Source organism: Mesoplodon mirus, assembly GCF_964341445.2.
Source record: "Mesoplodon mirus genome assembly, chromosome: 5".
Taxonomy (NCBI): domain Eukaryota; kingdom Metazoa; phylum Chordata; class Mammalia; order Artiodactyla; family Ziphiidae; genus Mesoplodon; species Mesoplodon mirus.
Window position 1 is genome coordinate 32421864 of NC_138980.1, and position 25287 is coordinate 32447150.

Sequence of the window (25287 nt, forward strand, 5' to 3'; positions counted from 1 at the left end):
TGAAGGCACCTGAGAGGCTGCACAGGTTACCAAGGGAGGAGTGTGGGGAGGGGGTCTCGCCATCACCACCGTCCACTTATGCCCCTCCCGGCACCACAGGTCCCACACGGGGGGCCAGTGCCGGTGTGATGCCTGCTCACCCACCAGCTGACCTCAATCTCCAGGCCCACTGATGCCGTCACGCAAGGCCACCCTAAAACGCAAGGTTGGTCTTCCTGGCATGGCCAGTCCTGTCAGGCGGGACATGGATCACCTCGCAGACCTCTCTGGGCAAGGCTAAAGCCTCTACCGCCCGAGGGCATGAGGCAGAACCTCACCGCCCAGCCCTGTTGGGCCCCGTGTCTGTGCTGCGTCTGCCCTCGTCTCCGCCCCCACCACAAGGGGCAGGAGACAAGGTTCTGGAGAGGCAACCGCGTCACAGAGAGGACGGTGACTTGTCAGGATTCAAACCCAGGCGGCGTGGTCCAGGCGGGCCGGGGGGCCTCTCACGGGGAGAAGGAGCCTTCCAGTAGTGGGAAGGCAGCCTGGGCGGGGTTGAGGGCTCGGGGTCTGCACCCGGCGCTGCTTCGAATTGCGTCCTGTCCCCTGTGAGCTGGGTGGCTTTGGGCAGGCCCCTGTGCCTCACCCGGCCTCGGTTTCCCCATGTGTGAGTGGGGGCGGCAGCGTCTCGCTGAGGATCCAGTGGGTCGTCCCTCTCACTCGGTAAAGGCTTCGTGAACGGGCCTTGCACGGTATGTGCGCAACTTATGTGCCCTGGAGGGAGTGCGCAATGTCCCCATTGCACGGGGTGGGGGGAGCGCGGGTAAACTGAGGCCCCAGAGCCAGGCCAGCTTGTTCGCAGTGGAGCCGGGCCTCGGCCAGGCGGCTCCGCGGGGGAGGGGTGCGCATCCGGGGTCCGCTCCCCACCCGCGGCTCCTTTTTATTGAAGTCATTTTTCTCCTCGAGTCAGCAGAGCCGGCTGCGGGCAGCCCCTCCCTCCCACCCGCGGAGGAGCTGAGAAGAAAACAAAGGCTTAATTGAATCCCACACTGGGGCGGGGGAGGTGGGGGAGAGGCCCTCGGCACTCGGAAGCCAGGGGAGCCCGGGCCTCAGTGGATCTGACAGGGCCTGTAATTAAAATCCTGATGTGATTAGATTAATATCGCTGCCCTGCGCCTGCGGCCGCGCATGGACCCATCACATCGACCGCGTGGGGAGCCTGAGACCCAGACAAGCCACGTGACTTGCCCAAGAACACAGGGCGAGTGAAAAATCGGGGGCTTGAATTCCGCCGTGGAACGCTCCCCTCGCTTGTCAGGGTTCAGATTCCCAGACCCCAGACATGGGTTGCCAATGAGGGGGGCTCACCAGGCCGGGGGAGGTGTATGCACAACGCAAGCTGCCGGGAAAGTGCATGGGTTGCAGGGCAGGGCGCCCGTAGCAGGCCTCCCATGCCAGGGTGTGGGGCCCTGGGAACCATGGAAGGTTTCAGAGCAGCAGGTGAAGGCAGGGGGCAGACTAGGGTGGGCAGTGCATCAGGGCTGTGGTGGGGTGGGATGGAGGCCTACTGCAGGCTGGATTCCCAAGCCCCCTGGAATGTCTCTGCTGCCCCAGCGCTCCTTCCCTGTTTCAGATTCTGCTCCTTGTGCAAAGCCTTTCTTGATGAATGCCCTGATGGAAGCTCACCCCCTCACTCCAGGGCCACCTTCTCCAGCTCTGTGGGATATACAAATCCCAGGCCTTCCCCATGCTGCCTTCCTTCTCTGCTTCCCTTTCCCGTGTCAGACTGGGGCACCCCAGGTCGGTGCTGTTCCTCTTTCCTCAGACTGGAGATGCTGTATCAGTGATCTTTGACTGCAAATGAAAAAAAAAAAAAAAGTCAAACTGGCTTAAGCAAAGAAGGGAATTTATTGGCCCTCTGAACTGAAATGGTGAGATGGACTTCAGGCATAGCTGGATCCAGGTGCCCACCATGTTGCCAGGCATTTGACTCCTCATCTTTTGCTCTGCTGTCTCCTGTGCTGGCCCCACTCTGAGAAAGGGGCATGGTTTTGCGATCTTCACCAAATCAGGTGCCTACTGCTAGTGGTGGACCTGGATGACCACAGCCTCAGCTGAGAGTAGGAAGATGTTGGATGGTAGCCGGGTTGGAAGGAGAGAGTGCTGACACCACCTTCATTTGCACCCTGGGCTGAACACTGGAATGTTCCAGGTGCAACAACAGACTATTCTGATAGGATCAATATTACAAGGCCGAGTATGACACTAACAAGGAATATAAAAGGGGTGTCTGACCCCACTGGGGTGGGGGCTGCCCTGGGAAAGAGGCAGTGGTTTGAGACCTCAAGGTAGAGGGAGAGAACGTGGGAGAGGGGGTTCCCAGAGGGGAACCAGCATAGAGAGGGGAGGGAGGGGGTCTTCTTGAGTCTATTTATGTCTTTGGGGGCATGCTTTTGGGGGCTGCACAGGGCAGCCACAGCGCAAGCGCACATGCACAAACACACGTACATGTGCACAGCCACACGTTACACAGCAACATTTGTGCACACAAGGTAACATACATGCACAGGGTGCACACACAGAAACGTGCACAATCCACAGATGTGCGAGCACACACGTGCACTCACGTGTTTATGCCCACACTGTCACACATGTGCAAACACGGCTGCACTCTCACATTCACATGGCTACACTAACATTCACACACATGTGCATAAGGCCTACAGCACAGTTACACATGTGCACAGAGGCGCGTGAATGTGTGCATGCACACATACATCACACACACACGCGCACACACCGGTTGCCCATCCATGAGTGGCTGGTGGGAAAGAGGCAAGAAGGCGCCCGGTTGCCCTGGCAACACATCCTGGAACCTGACCAGGCCTGGTTAGTGCAGCTCATCTGGCAGGCTGTCAGCAGGTGGGGGCTGCTCAGGACCCCAACCCGCACAAAGTTGGTGAGGGAACAGCTGGTCTGATTCCACACCCTGGGGCTCAGTTTCCCCACCTGTCAAATGGAGCAAACTCAGCCCACACCAGCTGCAACTCCCACACTCGCGAAGGCTGCGCAGTCCCGGGCTGCACAGACACCCTCCCGTCCCTGTGCACTGCCTGACCCCCAGGCTTCCGTAATGGGAGGCCTGCCCCCCAGCCCGGGTCCCTGAGTGAAAGGAAGCCACTTCCCAGGGGATAGGGGAAGGCAGGGTCAGACCCAAGCTAGAAAGAGCGGGCAGTTCCTCAAGGGGGAGCAAGGGGGGAGGGCTGGGACCCTCGCCCTCCACTGCCAGCTCCCCGGTTCCCCAGCAACCTTGCAGGAACCCAGAGACAGGGTCAGGCCACGGCTTTCCACGGATTCACACACTGTGAGGAGCCTCCCTGGGGCCCAGCGCAGTGTTGGGGCTGTAGATGGCCTTTCACGGAGATAAACCTGCCAGCCCTGGGGTTGGAGACAGACACGACCCCAGACAGCCTGTGAGCTGAGGTGGGACAGGGAACACACAGCAGAGAGGGCCAGGAAGGCTTCCTCTATGAGGTGCCATTTCAGCTAGAGCCTGAGAGCAGGGAAGTTGAGGGGCAGGAGGCATTCCAAGCAGAGAGAACAAGCTGTGCGAAGGCACAGATGTGAATGGCCCAGAGCCAGCTCCCACGCCCCCAACCCACTGCCCCTGGCAGGGGGTCTCCAGGGTGTGTGACAAGGGTGGGGGCTGCCCTCCTGTCTGACTGCACGGGCTGGGGCAGACCAGACGGGAGCGAGGGGCAGGTCAGCGGCGGCGCTCCCGCTTTGGCAGCTGATGGCATCTGAGGGGGTCCCCCTCGACGACGGCCCTGTACGTCCAGTCTCTGTCCCCAGAAGGTCAGAGCGCGGAAGGGGCTGATCCTGGCATGGCTCTCCCCAGTGGCTGCAGTGAGGGCGCGGATTCATATCCTGGCTCTGGGCTAGGCTGCCTCGGGAGGGTGACTGAAAGGCGGGATCTCCGCACCTATGAGATGGGATGCTCGTGGCCCTGGCGAGGCGCGCTCTCACGCATACCTGCGGGATGAACGTCTCATGTCCTCGTATCAGGGCCTGGGGGTCCCTGCCCTGCTGCATTCTCGCTTCCCTGCCTCCACTCCAAGCAGGAGAGGCCCAGAAGCTCTAAAAGGCTGGGGAGGGCTTCACTCACCCTGAAGGCTCACGCCACCCTCCCTGGAATTCAAGACAAAACTCCTCTCTTGTTATTAAACAGCAAAGCCAGCAGATCTCCACCCCCGCATCCCTGAAACACCTTTATTGCACTAAAAACAGCAGTTATAAACAAACACTTGGGGTAGGATGTCTTAAAGATGTACCCACAGTCAATTTCAAACACAGATGTCAAACAGTGCAGGGGCCTATAAAATGGGGGCCCCCAGAAGGAAAGCCGGGGATGTGAGCGGTCAGGGTCAGAGAAGGGGGCTGAAAGTCTGAGCATCTCACTCCATGCAGGGCTGTCTGCCTCCTCCACCCACAGGCCTGGCCCGGTGGTCCCCCGGAGCAGAGGGCCTAAGGGAGCAGGCCCAGGACAGAGGCCGGAGGGGGCACAGCAAGGGACCCTAGTGCCAAGGGATTTCGTTCTCAGCCTCAAGGGTGCACAGGTATGTCTCACCACATGTGCAGAAGGGAACACATGCTCCTCCCCCCGCCCCAGGGCTCTAGAGGGAAACATGCTCCTTCACCCCTCCCCCAGGATGATCTGGAGACCCAGAGCCAGTAGGGACAACGTTTGGACTGGGTGGGGCACCCCAGGATCCCCACAGACTGGCCGGGTCCATCCTTGCCCAGCAGGCAGCCCAGGAGAGGTGAAGGGGCAGAGCTGGCCTTGCCTGGCCCCTGCTTCAAACTGTATCGTTTCTGTTTCGTTGAGCAGGAAACCTCCACAAAAATCATTCAAGGACCCAGATACTGACACAATTAAACCCATGCAGCGGTCTTAGCAGCACGAAAAGCCACAACCAGGGTCTCCCCAGCCTCCCTTTTGTCCCACCCACCCTAACCAAAACCTATGTACACGAGTGGAGTAAAAGTCAAGGCCATCGGTCGCTGGGCATCACTTCCTGGGTAATGCACAGGAGCGGGCAGGGGCAGCAGCCCCCAACCGCAGGGGCCAGGGAGGAACGGGGCCCCCGGGCTGGCACTACTCTCTGGGCACGTTCTGAGAAACCCCTCCAGGGGAGGGAAGTTCCCGACGCCCAGCAGGGCCGCAGGGTCCCGAGTAGAGAAGGCGATGGAGGAAAACAGCTGACAGGAGGGCTGTCTCGCTTGAGGGGCAGGAAGGGAGCAATTGCCCCCATTTTCATCTTCTGGGACTTCCTCCACGGCTGCCCGTCTTTGCCAGGCAGTGGCTCTCAGACGTGGCTCTCACCTCCAGAGCCTGGGAGGACTGAGGACTGCCCAGAGCCAGCCCACCCCAGGAGGGGATTCTCCCACAGCCCCGAGGGGCACCGTGGGCAGAACTTGGGCCTGGCCCTGATCTCTGGGGGGGCGGGGGGCAGGGTCTGGCAGGCCGGTGACAGGAGGACACTCATGCAGCAGAGGAGAAGATATGACTGGGCCTCAGGACCGGCGGCCTCTGGGTCTGTGATCGGCCTTAGCTGCCTCCTGGCCCAGGTTCCAGAACTCCGGAAGGGGTGAAGCAGGGGCATGGAACTTGGGGCACAGGGGGACTCAGCCCTGCAAGCTGACCCTTTCTTTTCCCCCGGCAGCCCCCTCCCTTCTCCTCTGGAAACATTAACCCCTGGAAAACAGCATGACCCAGGACACCCCCAACATGGGCTGCAGCGTCAGGGCCGGGCAGCCTGAGTGGAAACCACCTCCCCTGCCGGATCCGGGTGGGGGTGGGGTCTCCTCTGCCGGCAGGAGGGGGCGTGGGGGCCTTTACAAGAAGGGAAGCAGAGAGGTCAGGGGCAGCTCCTTCTCCCCGAGCACGGTGTCCCGCTTGAGGCTGCTGCCCTTGTTCACCACCTTGATCCTGAGCGCCAGCTTCCGCACGCTGGCCGGCCCCAGGCCGTCGAAGAAGAAGTCCTCGTTGAAGACGGGGTGGCGGCTGTTCTTGACGATGGTGCTGCGCTGCTTCTGCAGCTTGCCGGGCACTAAGCACAGGCCTACACAGCAGTTGATGCTGCGGGCGTCGCACAGCCGGTCGTAGAGGCCCTCGGCCGCCAGCAGGCGCACGCGCAGGCGAGCCTGGGCCGCCTCATACTCCGCCAGCAGCCGCACGCTGCCCCGCGGGCCTATGCGCACAGCGTGCTCCGCGCGGGGCGCCGCGCCGGCCTCGGGGCCGGGCTCCGGGGTGGCCCTGCGGGCCAGGCGGCGCCGGGCCCCAGGGCTGGTGTCCGGCGTGCTGTCGTCGGCCGACAGGGAGCCGTGGCAGCCCACCGAGTGCCTCAGCTGGCTCACCTTGGCCTGACTGTCCTGGGCGAAGCCTTTGAGCAGCGACACGGAGCGCGAGAGCAGGGGGGACCCGAACGGCGAGGACTCGGCCGAGGACCCCGTGTCGCTCTCCCCGCCACTGACGCAGCGGCCCGGGCTCATGAGGGCACCGCCGGCCTCCCTGGGCGCCCCATCGCCCCCGTTGGCCTTGACGCCCCCCCGACGGCGCCGGGTGCCCGGGGAGCCCACCTGGGCCAGAGCCCCGTGCTCGCTATGGAACAGAGACTCCTTGCGCCGTGTGTGGGGGCTCTCGGCCAGCGTGGCGAAGCCATAGGACGTCTGGGCCTTGGGCACCGAGGGCAGCGACATGGCCCCCTGGGCCTGGGGGTCGGCGTTGGTGGCGGCCTCCTCGGCGGTCCAGTCCTCCGCGCTCTCGATCTGGATCACATGCCTGGTGGCCGCCTTCAGCAGGCTCTTGCTCTCGGCGGCCAGCTTGGCAGGCAGCCGGGGGCTCCGGGGGGCGCGGCGGGGCGCGGCAGAGGCCAGGTTCTGCTCCGAGGTCGAGGGCCCCAGCTCAGCCTGAGCCTCCGGCTCCGTGGGGCCGGCGGGCAGCTTCGGGGGGATGAAGAAGTCCGGGATCTTGTCGGGCGTGAGCACGTTGCTGTACAGGGGCCCCTTGGCGGCCCTGTCCCCACCCTCGCCCCCCGTAGCTCCATTCTCCCCTGACCCACGAAGCCGCTCCAAGAACCACATGTTGGTTTTCTTCATCGGGGCGGAGGCAGGAGCCTGGAGGGATCTGCGGAGCCTGGGAAGAGAAGCGGGGTTCGGGAGCTGCAGGCCCCCCTGCACGCGGGGGCTGGAAGAGGGGCTCCCGGCACCCGTTGGGGGGAGCCCTGCAGGGGGCCAGCGGGGTCAGAAGGCGCTGAGGCCCAGGACAGCGGCGGGGTGGGCTCGCCCCTCCTCTCCCCTCCCCGAAGGAATCGCGCTTAACTTCCAAGTGCCGAAGCCCGGCCCGGGAGGTGGGGGCGGCGCTGACTCTCGGGAAGCTCCCAGGGGACTGCGGCTCCACTCTCGCCCTCACCCCCGTTCTGAGGATCTCAAAGCGCTTTCTAAAGGGGTCCGCGCTCAGTCCAGGGGGAAGACACCCCAGGGCGTACGGTGGACCCTGGGGTGTCCCAGCCCCACCACCCCCCCAAGCTCCCACCCACCTGTGGCTTCTCCCCGGGCCGAGGGTCCAGGCATCCGGGGTGAGGGAAGGGAGAGGAGGTGAGTCTGGGGGCTGGCGGCGCGGCGAACCGACCCCTCCCCTCCTCCCCCCACCCCGCCCCGCGGGACTCGGCTGGGGGTGGGGCTGGGGTCCTAGCAGCCCCCGCGGAGCGTGGCAGGGCCGCGAACTCACCTGCCCGGGGATGGTGGCCGAGGCTGGCTGCTCCGCGGACACGCCGGGGTCTCGGCGCAAAGGCTGGGGGCGCGGGGACGCGGGCGCAGCCTCGGTCGGGCTGCAGCGGCAGCGCAGTCGGACTCATTCACCGGCGGCGGCGGCGGCGGCGGCGGGAAACCGCCCAGCTGGCCGCCGCGCCGCCGTATTCCTCCTAGTACGGCCGCCCTCCTCCCCCGCCTCGCTTGCCCCCGGGACCGGGCGGGCGGTCTGCGCAGCCCACGGCGGGCAGAACCGAGGAGCCTCACCGGGACTCGGGGACTGAAAGGGTGGGGGGAAAGAGGCAGGAGGTGGTGGCGGTTTGCTGACGCCCCTAGAAACCCCAGGCCCCTGCCTCAGTTCGTCTGAGGGCCATTTCCCGACTTACGCTGACGAGTAAAAGAACAGCAGTAATAATAACGGCAGCTGAATTTATTACTGAGCACTTTCTCAGTTCCAGGCTCTTAGCGTCCTCCCCCCAGCTCATTCCACAAAAACAGGCGGGTACGTTCTATGGCTGTCTCCAGTTTGCACATGAGGAAGGTGAAGGTTTCTTTCTAGAAACAAGGAGCTAGCCGCTGAGACGCGGCTCAGTGCAGACACCCGAGAAGCCGGCCAGGGCGCTGCTCCTTCATGGAGAGATGTTTATCGAGCACCTACTGGACACTGGGAACATGGCTGTGACTGGCATGCAGCTGCCAGCTTTGTGATGCGTCCTGGTCGGAAGGACGCCAATACAGAAATACACAGGTAAATACTAACCGTAGGTTTGGTGGCTCCCATGACAAAATGTAACAGGAAAAATGTGATTCGGGGTGAAAGGAGAGAGTACCCCCCTGCAGTTCACAGATGGATAAACCAGCAAGGGTAAGACCAGGAGACTCAGGCCTGGCAGCTCTAAGACCACAGCATGACTTGGGATTCCACCCTCCACCCTTGTGATCTGCTGGCCCCAACCCCCCTCTTCCTCACTCCTTCCTCCCTCCCAGCCTCAGTTTCCTCTTCTGGAATCCAAGGCCGAGTGACCAGTCCCAAGTCCAGCAAGATAATGTATTGCCAAGACTGATGCACAGCAGGGGATGCCTAGACCTTATTTAATTATCATATTCCAGGAGCCTCCTCTCTTCCAGAAATGTCCCCGAGCGTCGTCTTGGCTGGAGCTGGGATGGGGGCTGGTCTGGAGTGACTGCTGGTTCAACAGCAGAAGGGGGGACTGGGGGCAGACTGAGCTGGAGCTGGACAGAGGCCCCTCCAACACTTCCACTTGACCTTGGAGTGAGGTGGGGCTTAGAGTCCCATTGTCCAGATGGGGAAAATGAGGCTCCCTCAAGAGGCCTGTCTCAACTTTGCTCACCCAGCAAACATTGAGCCCCCCTTTGTTCTGGGGGCAACACTGGCGTGGCCACACAGTCTGACAAAGGAGGCAGATACCAATGAATGCATCACTTCACTGCCACCTCCAGGAAGCCTGCCCTGCCTGCCCCGCCTCACAGCCCAACACAGCCCGCGGAACACTAACTTCAGCTCTCAGAACACTAACTTCAGCTCTCATGAAAAATACCCTCGAGCAATTACTCGGTTGATGTCAGTCACCCCTGCTGGGCCTGGAGTGCCACAGTAGGAAGGGTGACCCTAGAACAATGCTCTTCCCTGCGGGGACCTCGAGCCACTGCCCAGGATGGCTGAGGTGACTCCCTCAGGCGTCCTGATGACAGGCCGGCCTGGGTACTGGGGCTTCGCTCCCCACACACCCTTGCCTCGCTGGGAGCGGGGTCTTCCTCCCAGCTGGGTTGGGGGAGGAGGGCAGTGAGTTTATTCTGTGCCGGTCTCTGCGCTGAGTAGCTCAGGACGCTAGTCTGGAGCCTTGTATCCGGGTTCAAATCCTGGTGCCAACTATTCCTGCTGTGTGACTTCCGGCAAGCGTCCAAATCTCTCTGTGCCTCTGTGTCCTCAGCAGTCCATGGGCATAACACCTGCCCCTGAATTGCAGCGTCAGAGTGAAGATTCCACAGGGTGAGGTACTATTTGCAAAACGCTTAGTACAGGGCCCAGAAACGTGTGAGTTCAGTGTTGGTTCCACGGATGCTGCTACCGGTGAGGAAGGGGACTCAGTGGGGGAGGGGCCCCAGGACCTGACCCCACCACGGCCCAGCTCAGCCAGAAGCCTCACTCCTATCCCCACCCCATCACATTTGGGGAAACTGAGGCATGGCAGGGAGGGTGGGGGAAGGCACCTGGGGAAGGTCCCCAAGGCCTGCCCTGTGGGGCTGGGGACCCCACCCTGGGAGGGGCCCTTCCAGCTGGTCAGCTCAGCTCCGAGCCCAGCTCCATGTCCCTTGCTGTAAACAGGAACCTCTCCCGGTCCACAGAGCCCTCGGCTGATGGGCATGGCAGCCCCCCCAGGACTGCCCCCCTCAGCAGCAGCCTTCTTGGAATCAGAGATGGGGAGGCCGCAGGCTGCAGCCTCAGGCTGGAGAGAGGGGGCCCCTCTGCCGAATCCTCCACCTCGTGCCGGGGGGCCTTTATCCTCAACACCCTGCCAGGGACCCACTGAATGGGGAGGGGGATGTGGCAGACCTAAGGGTGGCTGGGAGGAAGCACCAGGAGGTGGCTGGAAAGAGATCTGAGCTCCAGTCCAGAGGGGCCACCTGGTGCCCATTTGGCTCCAGGCAGCGGCCTCCCCTCTGAGCTCCGCCTCCTTCCCTGGAAAAGGGAGTGTAGGCCTGTCTGCAAGCTCCCAGGAGAGTCCCGGGCCCAACAAGGCACAGGGTAGCCCACGTCGGAGGAGGGCCATCATCCCCAGTTTACAGAGCAGGACACTGAGGCACAAGGGAGGCCCAAGCCACAGGGCACCCAGTTCAGAAAAGGGAAGCTACTGGCCAAGGCGGCACGATGGAGTTTGAACCCCCGTCTCTACTGCCTCCCTCCCCAAGTCTCCCTGAGGGCAAAGCTGGGGCAAGCAGCGTTTGTTGACTGAATAACTGAAGGTAGAATGGGGCAGGAGCCAGCTGTGCGGGACCCAGGCTCTCAGCCCCCGTCACCGTGGGGGACCCCAGGCCTGGCTTTCCCGACTCAGGGAGCAGCATCAGGGAGGTGATGGGGTTGGAATCCAGGTTCTGCCACCTCCCAGTGGTGTGGCCTTGGCAGTGACCTCATTCCTCGGAGCCTCTATTTCCTCATCTGTAAAGTGGGGAGAAGTTCAGGACTCCAAGTCTGTGCAGTTCTTAGCACATGCCCGGGGTGGGGTGCTAGATAGAGACTTTGAAGGGGAGCCTGGGCCTCAGAGGACCCAGAGCTAGGAATGAATGGCCTACAAATCTCCAGAATCTGACACACACACACACACACACCCCGCCCAGTTCTTTCTGCCCGCCACCTCCTAGTCCCATCCTGTCCCCCACAGCTTAATTCCCACTTGGGAATCTTATCACCTCTGTGCTCAAAAGGCCCCAAGCTTTGCCCAGCTGTGCCCCCCCACTCCACCGCCCCTCTGATCTCCCTTCCAGCCACTCTGGCCATCCTTCTGTCTCCTGAAGAAACTGTGCTCCACACACCCAGGGCCTTTGCACACACCATCCCTTCCGCCCAGATCTCTCTCCTCCTCTCTCGGGGCCTCCCTGCTTGTCCTCCAGATCATTCCCACAGAGAAACCCTCCTGGATTTCCTGGGGCCCCTAAGCTCCAGGGCACTTTCCTTCCCATGGTTGTCATCATACACTTAGCAGTGACCTGCTAATTAATGTCATTTGACAAACTCCACAAGAGCGGGTCTGTCTTGGTCATGTTGCATCTCCATTACCCACCAGGGGTCCTGGCAGGTGGATAAGAGGAGGTCATGAAGGCAGATTAAAGGATATTAGGATGGGGGTGTGGATGAATGGACAAATGAATGGTGAATGGGTCGTTAGATGGATGGATGTGTGATGGATAGGTGGGTAGAGTGATGAACGATGGATGGACAGATGGATGGGTGGGTGAGTGGATGGATGGATGGATGGATGATGGATGGATGGATGGATGGGTGGGTGGGTGGATGGTTGGATGGATGGATGGATTGGTGGCTCTGTCTCCAGGTCCCTGAAGTAAGAGACATGGCATCAGAGTCCCCTTCTGGCTCTGCCTTTTGATGGCTTCCCCCTTAGTTACACGCAGACCAGAGTGGCTTTCACTGCCCACACCCTTACCAGGTCCCCCCACAGCCTGGGACAGAGCCTGCTGAGAGCAAAGAAAGCACAGCCCCTCCCCAGAGCCAGACCCTGGGTAGGGGTGTGGCCCAGCCTGGCAGGATGTGGTGAGGCTTGGGGTGCCTCCTTGGGAAGGATGCCTCCATGTTTTTGGGAGGAGTTGAAGGAGGGTCCTGGGGAGAGATGGGGGTCTCCCTGGGACTTAGAAATCATGTGAGGGAAGGTCAGGAGAAGATAGTCGGGTGCCAGAGCAGGGAGCTGGGCATGCGGGAGAAGTAGGGGCTTTGAGGTCGATAAAGGGGCCTGAGAGAGAACTGGGGTCTTCTCAGGAAAATGAGGAGAGACGTTGGGAGACCAAGAAGCCAGGCCGTCTTTCAGGACAAGTTAGGAGCTATTTGGAGAAGAAAACAAAGAGGTTTTTTGCCAGATATCTGGGGGTATCTCGAAGGACAGAAGTTTCTGGCATTTGGGAGATAGAGTGTTTCCAAAGAGAGGCTGGGGGTATGTTTAACAGAGGAGCTGGAGTGTGCTTTATCTCAGGATAAGATTGAGGTTCTGGGAAATGTCAGGGGATCCGGCCCCACCCCAACAGGGCCACAGCCAGGGCCTGGCTCCCTCTTCCTCCGGCCGCGGGGAGGCCAAATCCGGTGCTGCCTTGGCTTCCCCCCCACCAGGAGACTGAACCCAGACCCCCTCCCCGAGAGGGCCTTGTAAGGTGCAGGAGGGCTCACGTGCCCCGTGGTCATTCCCAGGTTTAATTACAAACTGAGTCCAAGTGTCCAGTGCAGGTTGACAGCTGGGAGGGCGGGGGCCTCACAACCAACCCCACCCGGGTCAGTTGTCTTGGGGTTGCCTGGATGCCCCCCATCATCCCAAGGCTGCCCCCCCACTTCAACATCAGCATTTGCCCTGGCCTGAGGGCCCAAAGCACCTTGATTCTCCCCCCAAAAGACAACTGTGCACTAATTTTTCAGGTGGAAAATCTGAGCCCGGCCAGGACAGGAATCCATCTCCATGCCAGGGAACTGGGGACCCGCTGGTTCCAGGGAGGTGAGCTGACATCCAGCTGGGAAAGGAAACGGTGCCTCCTTGCCCTATCAGGAACCTGGGCCAGGGCTCCGAGATAGATGGCTGCTTTTTGATATATTTTCTTTAAAGGCGAGAAAAGGCTCTGTCTTTGGTATGTGTGCCCTCACTCCAGGTGAAGGCTGGCGGCAGGCAGAGGGCTGTGGGAGAAAGGGGTCGTGGGCTCCGTCTCTTGGCGGGGTTGACCCAGCCCAGCCCAGGGCCAGCTGGAGAAGGAAGATTCCAGAGACCCACGCGGAGGAAGGAGAGACAGCGGCGATTCCGGCCCGACCAGGGTCCAGAGAAAGGCTGAGGGCCCCTAAGGCCACCACAGGGCCATCCGGGGTGGGAGCGGGGACAGGAGCCACGGGCTGAGAACCACGACCTGGGGGAGAAAGAGAAGGAGAGGTCAAGGCTCAGCAGAGACAGCAACCGGAGACCTGGCTTCAGGTGTCAGAGGCCTCAGTTACAAGGCAGCAAAGTGAGCCAGCGTCAAGCCTCAGGCTGAGGGCCAGGGTTCGAGTCCCAGCTCCTCCATGGTCTTGCTGTGTGACCTAGGGTAGTCCCTTAACCTCTCTGTGCTGCTGAGAACGCTCTTAGCAGTGCCTTTGTCAGCGGTGCATGGGAGTCGGTGAAGATGTGGAGAAGGGACGAGCTCAGGGCCTGGACGCAACAGCTGCTGCGTTAGCAGCTATGATTACTGCCATCAGCGTTGCTTCTCGGGTCACAAACAACTTAGGGAGAAGAAGGGAAGCAGGTCAGACCCCGGCACGTGCACACACATGGCCCCACGGCGCCGCAGATGGTTTCAGGTGTTCCACAGGCCGCCCCCATCCCTGGAGCCCTGCTCCAGATTGGGAATCCTGTCTCTGCCTGCGGTGGTGGCCGAGGCCTGGCTGGGGGCAGGGAGCAGGCCAGCGCTGAGTGGGGAAGGAGGCAGGAAGAGACTGTTGTCATGGGGACGGCAGAGCAGCCCAACCTGGCCCAGAAGCGCCTCTCAGCCTTTGGGGAAATTCCACCAGCCCCTTCCCTCTGCGAGCTGAGCCCCCGGCTCCCAGCTTCCCTGTATCCCCGGGCCCTGCCTCTGTCTGCTCCCCAAAGACTGCGGCTGCCACCCAGACCCCTCTGAGCCCCAGCTCGGCCGCATCCTCCCCTGCCTAGCCAGGCCCCCACCTCACCCCAGCCCCGCACCCCCCCAACCAGAGAGGCCCTGGAATCACCAAGACCTGCCTGTCCCTCGCCCACTCAAGACTTCCCGAGGCTCCAGAAGCGACAGGAACGGGTGGACCTTCTCACCCACCCATCTCGCCTCACACTCCAGCCCCGCCAGACCCACCTCCTCCGGGGGCCTTTTACCCCCAGTTAAACACAGAGTTACCCTAAACAACTCAGAGCGTGACTGCTGATGGGCACAGGTTTCCTTTGGGGGTGATGGAATGTTCTGGAATTAGATGGGGGAAGGTGGCACAGCTCTGTGGAGACACTGAAACCCACTGAGTTGTGGATGAATTCTGTGGCATGTGCATCTTAGTGTTTCAGACGAGAAAAATCTGGCAAATGGGGGCTGGGAGCCCACGGGGCCGGACGCACCTGGCTCAGGGTTCCCGCTTGACGACACCACGCAGGTGCAGCTCGCTCTCGGCGGCCACGATGGGCTGGCCGTTCTGCAGGTGGTAGTCGATCAGGTGGCTGATGCTCTCGAAGAGGACGTCCTTCGTCCGCACCTGTGGGGCCAGAGGCCTCAGCATCACCACCATCAGAAGCTTGTCGGAGAGGCAAACTCTCGGGCCAGCCCCAGACCTGCTGATGGGGAGCTGCATCTTCACGAGCCCTCCAATAGCTCGTGCTCAAGGCTGAGGACCACTGGGTCCAAGACTTCAACCACAGAATCAGCCTCAGAATTCCAGAACTACGTGTGGACACAGGCTCCAAAAGCACCAGCACTCTGGGGCCACGCTTCCTGTAGCGGGTTGAATGGTGCCCCCCCAAAAAAGATACGTCTGCATCTTAACCCCTGAAACCTGTGAATGGGCTCTTGTTTGGAAAAGGCCTCTCTGCAGATGTGATTAACATGAGTTCACCTTGATGGATAAGGAAGATGTGGTCCACAGGTACAACGGAATACGACTCGGCCATAAAATAGAATGAAATAACGCCATTTGCGGCAATGTGAATGGACCTAGAGATTATCATACTAAGTGAAGTAATTCAGAAAGAGAAAGACAAATATCATATGATAGCACTTCTATGTGGAATCTAAAATATGATGCAAATGAACTTATTTACAAAACAAAAACAGACTCATAGACATAGAGAACAGGTTTGTGGTTGCCAAGGGGGAGTGGGGTGGGGGAGGGATGGATTGGGAGTTTGGGGTTAGTAGATGCAAACGATTATAAATAGAATGGATAACAAGATCCTACTGTAGAGCACAGGGAACTATATTCAGTATCCTGGGAAAACCATAATGGAAAAGAATATAGGAAAGAATGTATATACATGTGTATAACCGAGTAACTTTGCTGTACAGCAGAAATTAATACAGCATTGTAAATCAACTATACCTCAATTAAAAAATTAATTTTAAAAAAGAGTAAAAAAGGATGAGTTCATCTTGGATTACTCAGGTGGCCACAAATCCAGTGACCGGCATCCTTATAAGAAGAGAAAAAGCTTGGACACAGAGACACAGGGAGGGGCTGCGAGAAGACAGAGGCAGTGACTGGGGTGATGCGTCCACAAGCCAGAGAACAAGAAAGTCCGGCAACCATGAGATGCTGAGGGGGAGATCCAATCCTCCCTCAGAGCCTCAGAAGGAACCAGCCCGGCCAACGCCTTGGTGTCAGACGTCTGGCCTCCAGAGCTGGGAGAGAATAAATCTCTGTGGTTTTAAGCTGCCCAGTTGGTGATCATTTGGGAGGGCAGCACTAGGAAATGAATACACGCCAGGAATCTTGTAGACATGGATCTGAAAATCAGAACCACCAAATCTAAAAGCCACCTGCATCTTAGAATGAGAAAACCTTAGCATCCTGCGTATAGACCTGGACACAACACAGACCCGCTGGCCGCCAGCTGCCAGACATTCATGGGCGATGCCAGACTCGCTGGCCACAAATCACCTGGGGAGCAGGCTGGCAATGCACATGCCTGGGCCCACGGTAAACCACCTATTTCCCAGGCACTGGGAACAGGACCTGGGAACCTGCATGTTAACCAAGTATGTAAGGAGGTTCTGAAGCTTCTATAGTGTCTCTCATCCTGGAGATCTGTTTACCCGAGAGGGAATTAGGCCTGGGGGAGGGCTGACAGCACGCCAGGCTGAGGTCACAGCTGTGAGCACTGCGATCAGACACGAGGGAGGAGGTGGCTCAGGGAACTGACAGAACAGGGGCCTGGAGCCGTGGCCCCACCTGGGCCAGGCCACACAGTCGCCACCCCAGTGTGCCCCGTATAGGGCACAGAGCACACGCAGCCCCTCAGGGCGGCGCCGAGGATTCAGCTGGAGGTGGTAAAAGCACTTGGTAAACTCTGAGAAGGCCCTTAACACCCCACGCTCCTTCTCACCAGGGAAACACCCTACAAAGCCCAAGGCCCTTGGACAATGGAAAACCCTTCAAAACTCTAGCACTCCTTGTAAATTGGAAAATGCCTTGTAAACCCTAAGATGCTTTAGGAGCTATAGGATATGCCAAACCTCACTGACGCAAGGCAGCTGCAAGATGCATCACAATTTATGTACCACAAGAAGAGGAAAAAACCTCCAAGTTCAGTCATGATAAAAGTGATGCAGTTGATGGTTTAAAAAAAAATCAAGACTTTAGAGTTGTCAAAGTGAGAGGAAAGTGTGTACCAGAGGGTTGAAGCAATTCCGTTAACTTGCAGGCCCTGAAACTCCTTGTAAATGGAGACCTGCTTTGTGAACCCTCAGATACGTTAGAAATTGAAACAACCAAATTTATCGCTCAAAGACATTACTGTTTGCAAGATGCGTTAGCGATGATAGAATGTGGGGGAAAAAAGTGCATCTTGCAAATGATGGAATATGTTACTTTGTAAGTCCTAAAAGGCCTTGAGATTGGAAAAGGTTTTGTAACCCCTCTAAATGCTTTATAGACTGGGAAGTCCTTTGTAAAACCTAAAAGTCTTCTAAAACTGCAAAATACTTTGTAATTCTAAAATACCTGGTAAAGGGAAACAGAGTAAAGGGCTCTGTAATCTGAAAAATACTTCGTTAAACCTAAAGGGCGCTTAAAAGGCAGGCGCCCTGGGCCTTGGGCTGAGGGGAGAAGCCAGGTCCCTTCCCTGCCCAGCCCGGCTCCACACCTGCCCCAGGCCCCCTCCCCAACCCCACCCCACACAGCCTCCAGCCCCCTCCCAACTCCTGCCCCGCCCCCGCGCCCACCTTACCACGCCTTCGGGGTCCACGAGCAGCAGGTGCTTGGGCTGCCCTGCGTGCATGCCGGTGAGGACATACTGCCCCGGGTTGGTGACGCTGTCCCGCACAAGGAAGTCCCCGTCCACTCGAAGCAGTTTCTCCGCCGCCCGACGGCTCATCTGGCCGTGGTACCAGGGCTCCTGCCGCAGCTGCTCCTCCGTGGGGGCGATGGGGGCCCGGCGGGTCGGCGGGCTGGGCCACTGGTCCTCCACGGGAAGGGGGGCTGCCGCCGGACCCGCGGCCACGGAGCACTCGTGCAGCCTCAGGGCATCCTCGAAGGGTCCTGTGGGCAAAGACGGTACAGGAGGCGGGGGCGGGGGAAGCTGCCTCCTGCTGGGCTGGAGGGGCCTGGGCTGGGGGGACCTGCTCCTTCACCTTTTATTGGTTCTATTAGTAATGCAATATATTCTCTTGGATTATCTAAGCATGTGCAAAGAACGAGCATGTCTTTCTTTCCAAGGTGCACACCTACTTCTTTTTCTTGTCTTGTTACACTGGCTTCCTTCCCAGTGTTGATGCCTCTTGTTTCAGCAGCTCGTCTGACCGCACTGGCCAGGACCTCCACTCCATGCTCCACCTCGGTGGTAGGCAGCAGGAATCCCTTTCTTTTCCAAACTCTAATGGAAAAGCTCCGGATGGTCTTCCTAAGTTTCCTAAGACTCCCAGCAGGCACCATTGTGACACTGTGCAAGCCTGTCACCCTCTCTGAGATGTGGCCGCATAGCTCAAACACCCTGGAGTACAGTCGCAGCCCTGACCCCTGCCCTGGTGTGTCTGTGCTCTGCCTCCACCCTTCTTCCACTTCTGGTCCCTCCGGATCACTCCTCCCTGACTCCTCCAGTGACCTAGGGGAAGCTGACCCAGCCTCCCGCTCCCAGGACATGTGAGCAGTCCTGGCCAATCAGCGTATTCATCTCGCACCCCTGGCCTAGTGATTGGCTGGGGGATGAGCACATGACCCAAGGAGGGCAAATCAGAGGCAACCCCAGGATTTCTAATGGGCGCCTGGCAACAAGCATCACTTTCTCCACTGGGGTTGCTGGACCACCTGGCTGGTCACCCAAGGGGACAGCCTGCCTCAGAAGGAGTTCACACCCAGGGAACCTCCTTTCCCATCTGAAATTGCTGTGAGGGGCCAGCAGGGCCACAGCAGGTGCAGGTGTCATGTCACTACTGTAATGACAAGAAATCGAGTCGTCGGTGGGGGGAAGGAGGCTTTGCAAACTGTGAAGGAAGAGATTTCCAGGGCTTCTCTGGTGGCGCAGTGATTAAGAATCCGCCTGCCAATGCAGGGAACATGGGTTTGAGCCCTGGTCTGGGAAGATCCCACATGCCGCGGAGCAACTAAGCTTGTGTGCCACAACTACTGAGCCTGCGCTCTAGAGCCCGTGAGCCACAACTACTGAAGCCCGCGCGCCTAGAGCCCATGCTGCGCAACAAGAGAAGCCACTGCAATGAGAAGCCCGCGCACCGCAACGAAGAGTAGCCCTGCTCACCGCAACTAGAGAAAGCCTGCGTGCAGCAACGAAGACCCAACTCAGCCAAAAAAAATAAACAAACAAACAAATAAATAATATTGATGTTGTGGGAAAGGAGGGTATTTTGGACCCAAACCTCCTCCATCAGGCTGAGCCCTCCCTCAGGCTGGGGCATCCCAGAGGGAAGAAGGAATGGGCTCCACCATCAGCTAGTCCCTTTATCAAGACCTGGATTAGGCCTACCTCCTCAGACTGCGGGTCCCCCATTAGGCTGGGATTTCCATTTTAAGGGGCTTGGGCCTCCTCCCTCAGACCATGGAGTCACATGAAGAGGAAGCTTAAACTCCCTCATCAGACTGGGGAGACCCAGAGATGGGGAGCTAGGCCTCTTGCAGACGGAGGCGTCCCACAGAGAAGAGACGCCTGAACGCCCCCCATCACACTCTTCCCCCATAGAGAGGGAGCTGGGTTACCCTCAGGAGACTGGAGGGTCCCACCGAGGAGGGGGTACCATAGGAAGCACACTTTCCCACCCCAACCCTATAACCTGGGGAGAAGTCCCAAGGGGAGGACGCAGGGCATCTCCCATCAGGCCACGGGCTGCTCGGGCCCGGCCTCCTCCAGCAGGCTGGCTCGCCCCCACTTACTCATGTCAAACAGGTCCTTCTTGGGGCTGTCCTCAGGCTGCAGGGGCTCCGGGCCGTCCAGACCCTGCGTGTTGACGTACAGGTGGTCCTCGTAGTCTCGCGGGCCCCGGGCGTCTGCCTGCACGTAGCCATCCCCGGGCGGGGCTGGGGTTGGGGAGCCGGGGGTGGTGGTGGGGTCAGCCGGGGGACCCCAAGGACAAGGGCCCTGAAGGGCAGCCCCGCCGACACCTGTCTCCCTCCAGGAAGGAAGCCCCACCCTTTTGCACAGCAGGCCCCCCCCCCACACCCACGCCTGTCTGCCAGGCAGGAAAGTGGCCAGTGGGCCAGAGCTTCCCAGTTTCAAGGGAAGGCAGGAACCCCAATGTTTATGTTAAATCTCCACGTTTAAAAGATAATAACAGGGCTTCCCTGGTGGCGCAGTGGTTGAGAGTCCGCCTGCCGATGCAGGAGACACGGGTTCGTGCCCCGGTCCGGGAAGATCCCACGTGCCACGGAGCGGCTGGGCCCGTGAGCCATGGCCGCTGAGCCTGCGCGTCCGGAGCGGGTGCTCCGCAACGGGAGAGGCCACAACAGTGAGAGGCCCGCGTACCGCAAAAATTAATAATAATAATAATAATAATAAAATTCTGCTCTCCCTGTAATTATGTTATCAACATGATACACGGTCAGGTCATTTGTTTGCTTGCGTTCTATTTTAGGCTTTCCTTTCTTTTCTTTTCTCAGTTTTGTTTTTGAATGTATAAAGCATTCACATGGTTCAAAAGCCACACCACCATGAAAAGGTATCCTTGGTGGAGTTTCTCCCCGGGTCCCTCAGCACCTGGGTCCAGATCTGCTGGATCCTCACCAGTTTGCCTCTGCCCTGTTCCCAAGGCCTCACCACCGTGTATTATCAGACTGTTGGATTTTCGCTGACCCGATAGGTGAGGAATGGCATCCTGGGGGAACTTAATTTCCATTTCTCTTATTTTGAGCAAGGTTCAGCATCTTTTCCTAGGTTCAAAGGACACGTGTGTATTTTTTTTTCCCCAGAAGTGTCAATCCATTTCTAAACGTCTCCATTTTTAATCGTTGGCAGGGAAATAATGACCTTTGAATACACTGTGGCCAAATGCAGCCCAAGGGCCTGCAGCCGCAGATCTCTGCTTTAAGCCAATTATATCCTTAACCCTCACAGACACCTGGGCTCCTACATTGGCTCCACCCTCTGTGGGCATGAGCAAGTAAGGTCACCTTTCAATGCCTCAGTCTCCTCCTCTGCAAAATGGAGAGAATGGGAGTAGCTTCCTCACTAGTAGGGGTGAAGATGAAACCCTCTGGCTATGATTCAATATGTGTGCTGAGGCTGCTCCAGCCCTGGGTGGTTGATGGGGGCCGAGGGGCCTCAGCCCAGGCTTCCCAGTCTGCACAGAGGAGGCACAGATTCTCCTGGCCTCTTATAATCAAGGTGAAGTGAGAAGGAAGAAACCTGGGTTGCAGGAGTCCAAAGAGAGAAAATTCCTGGGCATTGGAGCTGGGGCATTGACATATTGGTAGGAGTTCTTGGCCAGAGACTTGGGAAAGGCATGATAAGAAGTGATAACATCATGTGCAAAGGCTCAAGGGTAGGAAATGCTAGTGAGCCCTGGGAGTCAGGCCTGAGCAGCCCATGTCCCAGAGAAATAGCTGACCAGGGCCAGATGACGGCTGGGCACCTTCTGGGCACCCAATGCCACGCGTGTTCTTTAACCACAAGCTCTGGGAGCCAGTAGGGCTCTGATGCTCGGCAGTGAAATGCCCAGCTTGTTTGGGAAGATCTAAAAAAAAAAAGCCCAACACATGTCAGCACAGCTGTGAGGGAACAGGCAGCCACAGCAGGGCTGGTGGGCAAACACGCTTCCCGGCCACATCGGGGAGCCATTTGGCAGCTTCCCTACTGTGGCTGACGTGTGCACTCCATCCACAGCTCAGCATCCGTGGGAGGGACACACGGGGGGGCCCAAGGGGTCTGCCACCCATCAAGAGGGGGCCACGTCAATAAGCAACTCCAAGGACAGGGGACTAGCACCCAGCCGTTCAGAAGAGCACACGGACGCAGCCAGAGCCCCAGAGAGACCGAAGGTGTCTGCAGCCTGCCTCGGGGTCCTGACTTCTTTGGGGGCCTGTTGGTAATAAAGGCTGAAAGGAGACACAAAACTGCCAGGGGGGTGAGGTCGCGACCTCGGAGCTGGGGCAAAGGGGATTTTAGGCTTCTCTGTCACTGTAAATGTTGTATAACGTTAACATTTAAATGGCCGAAAACTCTACCATTTTGTTAAAAGCTCATGGTACCTGGTGGGAATGTAAATCGAAAGGGCAGCTGTGTGATTTCTATCACATGGAACAGCAGCCACTGTCCCTGGTACGGATTCTACGGAGGCCCTTGAACAGGGCTGAGTGGTGGACGCTGTCGTGGCGAACACCTGGAAAGTGCCCAAATGTCTGAGCGAGGACAGTCCTTCACGTGGCAGGGACTATGCCCTGGTGAAAAAGAAGGGGGGGCGACTGCCGTGCCCTGATGTGGGGAGGATTCCAAGCTGGGTTGTTACGAGGGGAAAGCAAGGTGGAGGGGTCGATAGCACGCCACCGCCTAAAAACCGGGGAAAGCCATGTATGTCAGAGTTGACTTGAATGTGCATGCAAAATTCTGGAAAAACCATGGAAACTACTAACAGCGGTTACCTGATTAGGGCGGTGGATAAAACAAATGGGGCAGGGGGACTGACTTTTCACTGGATGCCTTTTTATACTCTGGTGCTTTGAACCACGAGATGCAGGACCTATGCCCAAAATACAAGGAAACTGGTCTGCACAGAAAAAAAAAAGCAGACGCTGTCAAATCTCTAAGAGCACGGGGAGTGAATACAATCTCGCCGGTGAAAGTGGAGTGACCTAAAGAGTGGAAGCAGTGTGAGGGGGCGGTGGGGACCCAGGGGGAGGGCTGGGCCCCCCACAGTCCAGAGAGCGGCCGACCGTACCTGAGGGGCCCACGTCCCACTGCGGGCCTCGGGCGTCTCTTCGAGCAGGAGATGCTCCCTGAAAAAGGGAGAAGGGGTCCTCCGGCAGTGTGCAAGCCCAGATCCCAATCTCCCACGGCAACCCTCCTGATTGGCCTGTAGCACCCCCTCTTCACAGCGCAGCACCCCGGTCTCCCACACCAACCCTCCTATAAGGCAGATTCGAAGCTCGGCTCTGAAGCCACCCCCCGCTCCCTGACCTCAGTCTGCCCGCGCGCCCACCACACGCCTCTGCTGCAGCTTCATGGGCCGTCCCCACTTGGAACGCCTGCCCTGGCACATGCTGCCTCATTGCACCTTGATGTCCTTCCCTGCACTGCTCTCCTGGGCAACGTCTATTGACCCGTCAGGGCCCAACCCAAACCCCGCCCTCAGGGACATCCTCCTGACCAGGGGTGGTCAGTCTCCCTGGGGTACGTTCTCGTTATCCTCCTTGGAAGCCCTGATTCAATCACTGCTGTACCCATTTCCTCAACGTCTGCGATGGGAATCCCGTCTGAAGTGTCAAGAATAGGGCCGAGCAGATCTGGGCCGTTTGGGGAGGGAGGAAGGAGGCGGGGGCGGCACAAGAGACCCTCCTCTAGGATCCCAGAGAACAGGAGCAGAAGGAGGGGCTGGGGGTCAGGCCCCCCTGGGACGCCCTGCCCACGAGGTCCCAGAGGCTGACCTGGCCAAGGGCCCCAAGGGCACAGGGCTGCTGCGTGGGGGTGAGCCTGGAGTCCACCAGCCCGCCCAGGGGCGGCTCCTTCCCAGGAGTGCGGTTGTAGTAGTTGTGTTCTGCCTCGTCCTCGTCCCCCCAGGCCGAATCCTCCGGCCCGGTCAGCCTGTGGACACAGAGCCAGCGGGAGCACAGGCCCCAGCAGGGGACGGGACGGGGGAAGGGGCTGGCTCCCAACAGGGTGTCGAGGACTCCAGGCTGAGCTTTGCAATGTGCGGCGGGCAAGCCAGGCCCAGGGACCCTGACCGCCCCCCATCAGCTGGGCGGTGGCACCAGGAACTGTTGCTGATGGAGGGTCTGGGTGCCCCTTTCTGTCCATCAGAGGGGATTCTGCACGAGCCTCAGCGCTTTGGCTGAACCAAGCAGGGACTCAGAAAAGCTGGTCTCCACCCCCTTTGCCCACGCCAGTCCCACTAGAGAGCCAGGGCACAGCGCCAGGCTTGCACCCAGAACCCGGAAGCCACGGCTTAGGGTGGCGACACCCCTCAGCCTTGAAAACGCCCTTGCCCTCTGGCCCTGGATGGTGCCTTCGAAATTTATGCCATGCAGGCTCATCCAGGCAAGTGTGGTTCCTAAGAGCAAAAGAGGGGAAGCCTCTGACTGCTGCTCCGTCAAGGAGGGACAGCAGGTCGCAGTGGGGGCCCCAGAGGAGGGCCCTGCAGCCCGGGGAGGAGAGGGGCTGGGGCGTGTGCGAGGGGCGTGCAAGCCCCTGCGAAGGCCACAGGGGCGTGTCCAGCTGTGCACGCAGGCCCCTCATCGCTGCATATTGGACTTCTAACAAATTCATTTATTCACTCCTTATTCTAGCCAATTCCTGTCTGTCCAGATATTTAAACAGCCGACCGCAGGCCACTGCCTGTCTCTGCCAGCCCAGGAGCTAAGGACGGTTTCTACACTTTTACGCCACAGAACTGTTAAATGGCTAAGAAAACATCCGAAGAACACCATCTGATGACATGTGAAAGTCAGACGCAATTCAGAGTTTGGGGGTGTCCATAAATAAAGTTCTGCTGGCACACAGCCCACCGCCGATTGCTCACACGTCCTCCTTGGCTGCCTTCCGCCACAATGGCTGAGACAGCGGGACGTGCAGTCTGGCCCTTTGCAGAAGCGCCAGCCACCCCCGTGCAGACTAACGATGACAGTATGACGGCCACCACCCGCCAACCAGTTCCCTGAGCCCTCACCTCAGCCAGGAGTGGGGATGTTTTTATCCCAGTTTTACAGATGCGGAAATGGGGTCCTGGTGGCCAAGCCGTGGGCCACGAGGGGCACAGAGCAGGGAGGGGACAAGGATCCAAGCCCGGGGAGGAGGGGCAGGGCCGGCAGAGGTGCGGGAGGACGGGGTGGACAGGCCGGTACCTTCCCGGGGGGACGACAACCCTGGGGGGGCTGTGCAGGTATTGTTTGAAGCGCAGCTCGAAGGCTTGGCCTACGGTGCTGATGACGCTCTGGGCGAGGCCCTCGCAGCACTCCAGGATGTGGCAGGCTGGGGGTCGTGGCGCAGCATCAGCGGGGCCTCGGCTGGCTGACGCGCTCCAGCCCAAGGGCCCCTCCCGCCCCCACCGGGCCTCACCTCTCTGGTTGATGGGGTCCTTGGCCACGTAGGCCACATAATCTGCCATGTCCTGGGGAGAGAGGGCAGCGGGCAGAGGAGTGCCAGCAACGCGGGGGGTGGGACCGACGGGCACAGGCACGGGGTCTCGGGGCTGGGGGGACAGAGGGGCCAGGAGTCCACCCCCAGTCCCGGCCTTACCGTGTCACCACCCGACGCAAAGGAGATGGACTGCATGTGGTGGTTGGCGATGATCTGGCCGAAGAGAGACCACCAGTCACGGGGCTGCCGCTTCAGGGTCGGGGGAGGAGACAGGGGCTCGGGCCAGTCACTAGACCAAGGCCACAGGGAGGCCGGAAGGACAGGGGTGAGGGGATGGAGA

General features: G+C 59.3%; 2 protein-coding genes across 4 annotated transcripts in view; both read right to left on the reverse strand.

The window, feature by feature from the left end:
• Window positions 1-5663: 5663 nt before the first annotated feature.
• C2CD4C (C2 calcium dependent domain containing 4C) lies at window positions 5664-7146 on the reverse strand. The gene has a single exon (XM_082621711.1). The coding sequence runs from the start codon at window positions 7135-7137 to the stop codon at window positions 5875-5877; it is 1263 nt and encodes a 420-aa protein (XP_082477837.1). The 5' UTR covers window positions 7138-7146; the 3' UTR covers window positions 5664-5874.
• A 5550-nt stretch (window positions 7147-12696) lies between these two features.
• Window positions 12697-25287, reverse strand: part of SHC2 (SHC adaptor protein 2) — a 28704-nt gene continuing 16113 nt past the window's right edge. Inside the window, exons 5-13 of one of the 3 annotated variants that reach the window (XR_014294043.1) lie at window positions 25107-25160; window positions 24927-24978; window positions 24713-24839; window positions 23300-23456; window positions 22594-22651; window positions 19598-19741; window positions 17440-17755; window positions 14625-14758; window positions 12697-13419 (exon numbers count right to left, since the gene is read on the reverse strand). Coding sequence is in view for 2 of the 3 variants with exons in the window: in XM_082621050.1 (XP_082477176.1) it covers window positions 14630-14758; window positions 17445-17755; window positions 19598-19741; window positions 22594-22651; window positions 23300-23456; window positions 24713-24839; window positions 24927-24978; window positions 25107-25196 (1068 nt within the window). In the remaining variant the exon portion in view is untranslated. Of the gene's footprint in view, window positions 13420-14624; window positions 14759-17439; window positions 17756-19597; window positions 19742-22593; window positions 22652-23299; window positions 23457-24712; window positions 24840-24926; window positions 24979-25106; window positions 25197-25287 lie in introns of all 3 variants that reach the window. The other 2 variants (XM_082621049.1, XM_082621050.1) reach the window with 2 other exon arrangements.